The sequence below is a fragment of the Peromyscus californicus genome, unplaced genomic scaffold (genome assembly GCF_007827085.1).
Source record: "Peromyscus californicus insignis strain IS unplaced genomic scaffold, ASM782708v3 Scaffold_4__1_contigs__length_199733344, whole genome shotgun sequence".
NCBI lineage: Eukaryota > Metazoa > Chordata > Mammalia > Rodentia > Cricetidae > Peromyscus > Peromyscus californicus.
Window position 1 is genome coordinate 196450076 of NW_026294562.1, and position 10609 is coordinate 196460684.

At 40.3% G+C, this 10609-nt stretch overlaps 1 protein-coding gene across 1 annotated transcript; it reads right to left on the reverse strand.

The window, feature by feature from the left end:
* Positions 1–7155: 7155 nt before the first annotated feature.
* Positions 7156–10315, reverse strand: LOC128124318 (PRAME family member 12-like). Its single transcript, XM_052760468.1, has 3 exons — positions 10029–10315; positions 9016–9606; positions 7156–7723 (listed from the first exon to the last, which is right to left on the reverse strand). The coding sequence occupies exons 1-3, from the start codon at positions 10313–10315 to the stop codon at positions 7156–7158; spliced, it is 1446 nt and encodes a 481-aa protein (XP_052616428.1).
* Between the last annotated feature and the right edge of the window lie 294 nt (positions 10316–10609).

A 10609-nucleotide genomic window follows, 5' to 3' on the forward strand; every position in this document is an offset into this window, starting at 1 on the left:
ACTGTGGAATTTGTTCTAGATTAAAGAGCTGAGTTGAAAACTCTGTCAGTCATCTGTTGTGTTATCTACTCAGAAGGCTGACACAGTTGTCAGACTTGGATCTATTTATATTAAACAAGGGTTCTGGAGATGTAATCAAGAGAAATGGGTGTTGCCCTTCAATCATAAACCCTGGCTTTCTTTTCAACATTATAGGAACTCAAGATCTGGGGAAATGACTGACCTTACAGAACTCAAGTGATTAAGTCCTATGGATCAAAAACTCAAGGTCATTTTTGGATATCTAACAGGTTAGAAGTGAGCCTGAGCTATATAAAACATTTATTCAAAACAATTTTAAAATTGTGCCACAGAGGGTGATGGGGCCATTGGCTCTCTGACAAAAAAGGGTGTTTCAGAAAGTAACACTTCATTCCTCTGAATACATAACAGGCAAGCAAGAATGGGAGATGAGCCAGGCATTGACACACTCACACACACACACACACACACACACACACACACACACACACACACACACACACACGTTATCCAGGCATCTGGGAAACAGAGGATGAAAGATCTCTGTAAATTTGAGGCCAGCCTCTTCTATATAACAAGATTCAGAATGGCCAGAGCTACAAGATAAGACACTGTTTCAAAAAAACAAGGGATTTAAGACAGGATGTTGGCTCACACTTATCACAACTGTAATTAGAAATTGTATTATCATTTATTTTGATCAAACAAACTAAATTTTAGCACCAAAACAAACAAATAATAATTAGCCAAGTGTGGCTCTGTAGCCTTTTAAACTCAGTGTTCCTTATGCAGGAGCAGACAGATCTCTTTGTGTTCAGGGCCAGGATGGTCTATTAAGTAACTTCCAAGTCAGGCATATCTACATTGAGAAAACCTGCCTTCATAAATATTTAGGGCCCAGAGAGATGGCTCAAGTGTTTAGAGCACAGATTACTCTTTCAGCTCATTTATCAGAACACCAGGTAATACATGATCACCTGAAACTCCAGATAAGGAGAGATTCAACTCCTCTAGCCTCTTAACTTCATCACTATGAACATTTCTCAAAATAAACACAAACATATACATAACTAAAAATGTAAGAAAATATTTAAAGAGTGAGATAAATGAAATATATATGTATATATATATTTAAGTGTATGTATATATTTACATTAAACTTAGACTAAAAATGACTCTGAAGCAGTATTTTATTTATGCACAGCTGACAGGCACCATCATATAATTAAATGGATACAAGTTCTTTTCTTATATATAGAGTGAGACAGTTTTTTGCTATGTAGCTTTGGAGCCTGTCCTAGAACTTGCTCTGTAGACCATGCTGGCTTCTAACTCACAGAGATCTGCCTGCCTCTGCCTTATGAGTACTAGGATTAAAGGTGTGAGCCACCACTGCCCGGCTCATTTGTTAAATATTTTAAAGTGTATTTTATGTATTATGATTTTTTGTCTGTACTTGTATGTATGTGTATGTCTGTGCACCATTTGTATGATTTGTACTTGTTGAATGTAGAAGAGGATGCTGGATTTCAATGATCTAGAATGAGAGAAGGATGTGATTCACTTTTTGTGCTCCCTGTATTGACCTCCAGGCATCTAGTGTAACATTCAGTATTCTAAACTGTGTATCCACTTCTCCAGCACTTCATTTTAAAATCTTTTATGATCTCCTATTTTACATGGTGTTGCATACATAATACAGGTAAGCATTTTATACTGAACAAACCCACAGGCCCATTTAAAATTTATTTCAAAATTCATTCAGTAACTAATTAGTATATTTGTTAATATATTTTTGTTTTGGTGGACAAGATCTCACTCTGTAGTGTAGACATCCCTGGAATTCTTAGAGTAGATAGCCTAGTTGCAAATACATGAAAATATGCCTTCCTGCCCCACTCTTCTTGATACGAGAATATAGACATTAGCATGGAACAGGTTATTTCTGCTTTTATGCATAGGAAATGGATGTGAGTCCAAAGGCAGCCTCTAACTCACACTGTGAACCATGCTGGTTTCCAACAAATGATTCTTTGCCTTTCACATCCTATGTATAAACAAGCCGGGCTCACAACCAAAATCTGAAATATTTTCATTGGATAGTACACAGAGGTTTGTGTGTGTGATGATAAATTGCATTTCATACCTGAAGATTGCCTAATGGTAGACTTAGTAATGTCTGCAAGGCCAATGTCCTGGAGGTCAGGCAGCTCATTCCTCTAGGCTTCTAGGGTTTTCCCTAAGATTTATTTCTGTTTGCTTGCTTGAGTGACTTTGAGTATATTTGTGGTATGAGACAGGATAGCAAATATCACAGGCTACCATTTAATGGTTGAAGGTAGCTTTGAACTTCAAAGTCCTCCTGCCTTGCCCTCGCAAATACAGGAATAGCAGGTAGATGCCACCATTCTTTCACTTATGACAAAATACCAGGATATCCACATGGCTTCCAAAGATGCTTCAATATGCTGAGCATTTAACTACTCTTCTAAAGCCTGCAATTTCTCTGCAGTTAAAGACCATTGCTGAACCCATACAGGCTTATCTGTTAATCATTTTAACGTTAGAGCTGTTAGTATCTTTGAAAATCAGCAGTTGTTGTGCCCTGTTCTTGTTCAATCTGTATGGTCAGTGACTGCTCTTTATAGTATTTCCTAATATTTCTCTCAGAAACATGTATTAGTTTATTGTTTTGTTCTGAGGTTGGAGAAATATTAATCTGAGTATTCCATTGCTGTAATAGAACATGGCCCCATAAATTTATAGGTATATTAGCTACATATGACTTAATTTTTCTCTCTGTCCTTCAGGCACTATACATTCAAGCCATGTTATGGTCTGTTTCACTTGAGATAGTGTCCCAATCACTAACAGCTGAACATATACCTCCTGAAAAGACCAATTTGGATGCCAAAATTCTGGTGCAATTATTGTAACCTCCCCACTTGTGTCTACCAAACATTTCAAGCAAATGTTATTTATTCATAATTTTATTTTTGGTGTTTGCTCATTTATAGAAGTTTGCCAAAAATTCACTATATGTTTTCTACTGAATTTCCTGTTCTCCCCTCTACAGCTGTTTTACCACCCTGAACAGCCTGGTTTATTCCAACAGGCATTAGTTTTAATTGCTCTGGGAGTGGTCTCTTTTAAGATCTCTGGATAGGCCTGAATTGAATTTGCCATGGGGTCCTGTGTGAGGCCCCTCAGAGATTTTCCCAATGGGAGAGCAAAGAATTACCTTCTCTGTCCTTTGTTGATCTACACTCATTAGTCCAATGTTCACTCTTACCACACCTTCTGCATAATCCAGAAGGGAAGGGCATTCTGTTGCCATTGTTCCTTTAATCAACAGTGTTTCTAGAAATGCCCTGTTTACACGACCTTTTCAAATGACCTTGTTTACTGCAATTAAAATATCTGACATCAATATTTTTCCTCAAAGCTTTGGATATCACCTCTCCTATTCACATAATATCATGGTCATGAGTCTCAGTATTAATTGTGTCTCTTATCCAATCCTCCAATTGTGCTGATCTTGTGTTTAACAGCCAGACTATTCTTTTGTATGCTGTACTTTCATCCTCAAAAGCCAAAGATTCAATAATTATCTGTCTTGCTTCTGAATTTAGTGTCATTCTAGTTACTTCTGAAGACAGCCTTTGTAAGAATTCTGTGAAGGATGCTCTAGGGTCTTGTATAACTTTTGTTATAACCTAGTGTGGTGGCAGTCTGAGATTGGATCCAGAGACAGCCCAGCCACCCACCAGGAGAAAGAACGCCAAAGAGAGTCTGGCTATGTGCTCCAGCACAAGTGGGTTTTTACTGAAATCTTGCCACATTTGTTGGGGGTCAATTGTAGATGAATTTTTAAATGGTCTTATTAAATAAAAAACATGGAGCAAGATATATGGGTGAAATGCTTAGAGATGATGGAAATTGGGAAAGCCACAGCTAACTTTTCTTCACCAACTCTGCATCTTCCAAATACCAGTTACTTCCTTTCTACTCACATCACATGTGCCTTGCTGTTCTGCCATCTGATTTGTTTTCTCCACCCAGCTAAATCACTTCTTCTTCCTGCCCAGTTCTGTCACTTCCTGTCTGTCTATACAGACCTCCAGACCTCCAATGGTTAACTAGTTTTGGAATTTAAGGCATGTGCTACTACACCTGGCTCTGTTTCCAGTGTGGCTTTGAACACACAGAAATCCTGCCTGCCGAGTGATAGGATTAAAAGCGTATGCTAACATTATGTGACTTCTGTGTTGTGGCTGGCTTTTTCCCCTGTTGTCCAGGCAAGCTTTATTTATTAAAGCACAAATAAAATATCACCACATTCCAGCACAAATATACATCACCACAGTCAGATCTGGGATAGTTCTAAGCATGCTTCATGGTTTAAAATTCAGGGAATAACATGAACTTGTGTGGAAAGTCTGCCTTCCTTCCTTCATCTAATACTGATGTGAAGGCATTTGCTCTCCAGACCATACTCTTTTTCCTAATCAAATATACTTGTTTAGGTCCAGAAATGATCTTTTTGTTGTTGTTTTTGAGACAGGATTTCTCTGTGCAGGTTTCATGCCTGTCCTGGATCTTGCTCTGTAGACAGGGTGGTCTCATACTCACAGAGTTTTGCCTGGCTCGGCCTCCTGAGTACTGGGGTTAAAGGCATGTGCCACTGCCACCTGGCCAGATGTTCTTTTCTTTTCTTTTTGAGATATTCATCTATATCATTTAACCCTTCCATTTCCTCCCTCCAATACATCTAATGGGTCCTTCTTCCTCTTTTTCAATTCTGTAACCTCCTTTTGTCACTAATTGCTATTTTGTGAATATATAGATATTCACAAAATATATAGATACATATATATTTCTAAATACAACCTGCTGAATCAGTGTAATTCTACCTCTGATTTTTATTTAGGGCTTACCATTTAGGAGAACCTGCAGCTATGTTCTCTCTAGACTATCACAATACCTATCAAAAAACAGCAAAAATTTTTTTATACTTCTTTGTCCTTATATGGAGTACCAAGTGCTCTCAACTGCAGAGCCATCTCTACAGTTTCAAAGGCAGACTATATTGACTTGTGATACACATCAGAGACCCAGATAGTCAGTATTCTGAAAGGAGAATGTGATTTGATACTATAGGCTCTGTTCCTGGAAGCAGATTCCCCCAAAGATTGTGTGTGTGTGTGTGTGTGTGTGTGTGTGTGTGTGTGTGTGTGTGTGTGTTTAGGATGAACATCAGGCTCTGAGTTGCAGAGATGTAGCTAGAATGTTTACATTAGAGGGTCTTGACCGGAAGTTGGGGCAGAGCTGAGGAACCAGGAGGATGATTCCCTACTTATGCCACTCCATTGTCTGAAATAACCTGGAAGCACATGGACATTAGAAATACCTTGTGAGCATCAAGCATTAAAAAATTACTTATACTGTCTTCTCATTTTGGTGAATAAACTGCCCTTGAAAGGTATGAGGATCTCATTGGATAGACTCAGTGTAGTCTGTAGTTGGAGTTTTGACCTCAACATTCACAGACATTTTGGAAGAACAAGATGTCCCATGATCACAGTAGGACCTTAGGTGTGATAGCTCACCTATGTGAGTGTAGATGGAATTGTAATTTCCATCAAATGTCCCTTCTTAGAAAGTGTTAATTTTAAGGGGTTGTGTAGGAAACACTATCTTCATACTCACAACAGTTCCCAGGCTAAGTTCTGTCCAGAGTGTAGTGGTATTGTGTTCCCCAAAATATTGTGTACCTTCATAAACTTATCTGGGGTCAGAGAACAGACAGCCACTAAATACAAAGGCTAGAAAATGGTGGCACTCACACCTTTAATCCTAGCATTCCAGAGACAGAAATCCCTCTGGATCTCTGTGAGTTCAAGGCCACATTGAAAACAGCCAGGCATGGTGACTCACACCTTTAATCCCAGAAAGCAAGCCTTTAATCCCAGGGAGTGGTGGTGCAAAGCAGAAAGGTTTATAAGGCGTGAGGACCAGAAACTAGAAGCAATTGGCTGGTTAAGCTTTCAGGCTTCTAGCAGCAGTTCAGCTGAGAGCCATTGGGATGAGGACACAGAAGCTTCCAGTCTGAGGAAACAAGACCAGCTGAGAAGTTGGCTAGGTGAGGTTAGCTGTGGCTTGTTCTGGTACTCTGACCTTCCAGCATTTACCCCAATAACTGGCCTGGGGTTTGATCTTATTAATAAGAACTGTTAAGATTCATGCTACACCAGAGTGTGATTTATTTAGGAGCCATCTCCAGTTATTAAGTTATGTGAGTTAGCAAGCAGTACAGCAACCATTCAAGAAAAGACTACTAGTATATATTTGAATAAAACCAAGGAAATAGAATACAATTTCACAACTATTTTATTGTTATATGATACAGGGCCAAAAGAGGGATGCAAATAACAAGAGTGGGTACTCATTTAACAAAATAAAGGCCAAGCTTACATCTGAATATTTAACATCTAGTCTCAGGTGCAGCTAGTCTCTAGGTAAGGATTTTTCCCTCAGCAAACTTTGGTGTATACACACTGTCTCCTCTCTGATTATCCTGCTTGTAATCCTTTCCATACTCCAAAACATTCTTCACAGGACATGGTGTCTTCAACATTCAGTTCAGTTTGACATCAATGTGCACATAAACCACCAAACATTGGGAGGTAAAGAAAGGAGAACAATGTCATAAAGGACAGCAGTTCATTTTGATACTGGTCTTGGACTACAATTTCCATGATCATAATAGATGAGGTGCCATTCTGATTTTGAATGAAAAACTGAGGTAAATGACTGAGTTGGGGACCAGATGAGAACATCCAGGTTCCTAATCTGACCATAAGTTTAAAATTAACTTGCAGAGGGAAGTCACTGGTGTACTTATCTTGAGAGATGTACACTTGTATGTGTAAATCTGTGTTTCTGATCCTACATGACACCTGTCCTCCATGGTCTCAATGTAGTTCATCAAGTCATTGAATGTGGCATAGTTCCACTGAAGAATATTTTGTTCCTGAGGCATCAAAGAGTATCAGAAACCACATGTTTTGGACACCTTACTGAAGTCCTATGCTCTGAATTTCTTTCTCAGATTAGAGGAGCAACCTATTCCTGTTATGACAAACATGGACAAAGTCTGGTCTTCAGGTCATAGACACAGCGCTGAAAACATTGAGGGCAGAATTCTGTTCCAAAGGAGACTTTCTTGGGCTGTCTCTTAGACTGGAGTATATCTAGGAGATCAGGGCATAGTTTGGCAAATTTGTCAACAAGGACATGACCCCTTTCACCATAGCATTCCAGTGGAGCAGGGTAGAACTCCTCAGTCAACTTGCTTAGGTGGGTCATGCTTTGGAGAAGTTCCTTCAGGATAGACGTGGATAGGTCATTGTCGTATAAGTTGAGCCTGGTTAGCTGGAGGCACTGGCTCAGGGCAGGCAGGAGGGCACTGAGATGAGAGTCTCCCATCCTGCAGTGCTCTAACTCCAGGCTCTGCAAAGTGTCTCCTACATTCTTGAGGAGAAAAAGCAGATGTGTGGGACATAAGTTAAATAATGCTACACCAAAGAGGTTCAGGTGCTTCAAATGGAAGAATCTCCGGCACTGGGATAAGTGTTTCAAGTCTGACTGGGAGATCTGGCAGAGACTGACAGAAAGAGTCTCCAAAGGGCTCTTGACACATCTAGGGGAAAAAAAAAACAAGAGATTGGTTCTGTCACATGATATGAGAAGGCATTTCAATATAATCTATCATAGAGGGAAGTCAGGAGAGGTATTCAGACTGGGCAGCAACCTGGAAGCAGGATTTATACATAAAGGCCATGCAGAAATGCTGCTTATGAGTTGGCCCTCCATATCCTGTTCACCCTGCCTTCTTATAGAACACAGGACAGCTAGTCCAGGAATGGCCACAGTCACAGTAGATTTTGTCTTCCCAAATTAATCTCCAATTACAAGAAACAGTCTTTAGGATTGACAAATGCCTGATACTATGAAGGCATTTTTTGATTTGAGGTTCTCACTTCTTGGATGACTCTATCACTTGTCAACTTGATACAAAATCAGCCAGTATAGGGGAGCACTGAAGCAAAGACAGTCTTTTTTAGAGCCGAAGACACAGCCTATTGTTGTCTGCTCACTGGAGTCACCATTGCCTTATCAGACCAATCACAATCACATATGATAGACTCAGAACACAACTATGCAGCTTCTCATTCTCACTTTGTCGGAGAACCAGAGATAGCCAATACATCCTAGAAGGACACAAACAAGGAGGTCTAGTCCCAAATGGTTCTGGTGACCTCTTTGCCCTGTGCCCTGCAGAAGTCAATGAAGTCCTACCACTTCAAAAATAGCCTATGTCCATGATCTCAGAGCATCAATCCCTGAAACGGATCATCAGCCCATTTCCACCAATTTGCTATCTACTGAGCCCAAAGCTGAGATCAAATCATCCTTCCCTCCATGGGGAGATATAAATGGACAGTGGTTCCACCTGGGAACTGTAACTAGATTACTGTTCACAAAGATGTAAGGACAGAGATCCCCAAGTAAAACGTGCAGGCATGATTCTTCTTCACCTTAGGACACTATGCTCCTTCCTGTTCCCTTGCTATCAGGGTTAGCAGGACCAAAAGGAAGTATACTAAACACACCTAAAGTGTCTACATCAGACCCACTAGTTCATCTACTAAAAAAAAATTGTCTCTTCAGTTCTCTAACAACAGCTCATTAGCTGATTGATAAATGGTCATTGAAGTAACTGAGGTTTTGACAAGTTATCATGGAATCAACACTATACTCAGATGTTGTAATGGGCAAGTTAACATGGAATCAAGACTATACTCAGATGTTGTAATGAGACCATCATTCTGAAATTCACAGTGACAGGCTGGTCTCAGGTGGTCACTAATCTCAATTGTACTAGAAGAAAGTTTGCTGTGGTATTATACAAAGCTCTTTATGCTTTCTTACCTGAACAACTGTTTCAGGTGCTTACTGGAAAAATAGACACCATCCATGGAGAGATGCTGTAGACAGTTGAGTTTGGCAATTTGAGAAATGAACCTGGCAGCACTCTTCTCCTCTGTGCTTGCCACGGTATTTACAGCTTTGTTGGTGTTCATGTAAATGCGAGCTAGATGGAGTCTGCGCAAATTTCTCATCTGTCCAAAGCAAGGTGCAAAATGACTCAGTATGACCAGAGACCAGTTTGTGGATAGTTCCAGTTCCTCAATGTAGTCTGGCTGGAAAGTTTTCAAGACCATCATGATAGTGTCTAAAGGAGTCACACAGATGGACATCTTTATACAGCACAGCCTCACAGAACCTTTTCGCTGCTGGGCCCACTGCAACAAGTATGCTTGCTGTTCATTCAGGTCAAATCTTAGATCAAAATCAGTGACCACCTTCAGGAGCCTCCTCACGGCATATCTAAAATGGCCATTTCCTGTTTGCTTCTTACTCAATGTCCCTTTAGAGCAGTCTAAACCTTGTATTCCAGGCCATACATCCCAGAAGACATTGTGCATGTTTCTCAGATCCAGCACTCGAAGTTTTGACCTTCTGTGAGGGGAAAAAAATAAAGTGTTACAATGAAAGTAGAGAACTAACACAGAGCCAACTTTCATTGCAGTTCTCTGATGTTAGCAGCAACATGTGTCAGCCAACAGCTCTTTGCATGAGCTATGTCTAGATGCTTCTCCTGCTTCTCTCCATCCAGCTACTATTGATTTCTAATCTTATTACCTGGTGGAGAGGACAGGGAAAGCTAATGCTACTATGGCTACATCCACACAGAGGTACCCTGTACTTCTGAAGGTTGATTATATTATTACTCAAATTATATATAGAGGCTTCTGCTTCCACCAACTTCAAAGCGGAGAATCACACAAGCCTCCAAACCACCACTGACATAATTCTACATGACTCCACTGGTTCTATACCAGTAACTCAGTGACACCCATTGTATTATTCCTTGGCCATACCTGAAGTGAGCCTTGTCTGTCAACATGATGTCTACACCATCCAGTAGAGCTTGCAATATCACTATATCAGGGACCTTCATCATTGCTCCCACAGGGAGGCAGGCAAAGGGCCATACTGCCACCATTGCTGTCAGTATCTTCATATGTCTGCTCTTGAAGGTCTCCTTGAAAAGGGACGGGAAGAACTCCGAGGGGAGCTGCTGCAGAACTGAGATGGCTAAGGCTTCATTCCTAAGCAGATTCTTCATTGAGAGTTCCAGGAGTGTAGATGGTGGCTCAAAGCTCATTGTGATGGGTCTTCACAAAAAAGTACCTGGTAAAACATTCAGGAGTCATTATTCCATGCTATGTCTTAGAATTTTGTGAGTTTCCCCTATCAAAGAAACCAACCTAGGCCAGAATCCCTGATCTAGCAATAGTCAACAACTCAGTGTGTCTTCTTGTAATATCTGGTCATCTCAAACCCTCATCACCATCATAATGTGGAGTTCCTCATCAGAACTGACTCAGGTACAATTAACATTGTCCCACCAGGTACCAAGCCCTGATCCTCTGATTCTCATTCCCCTTTGGAAAGATTG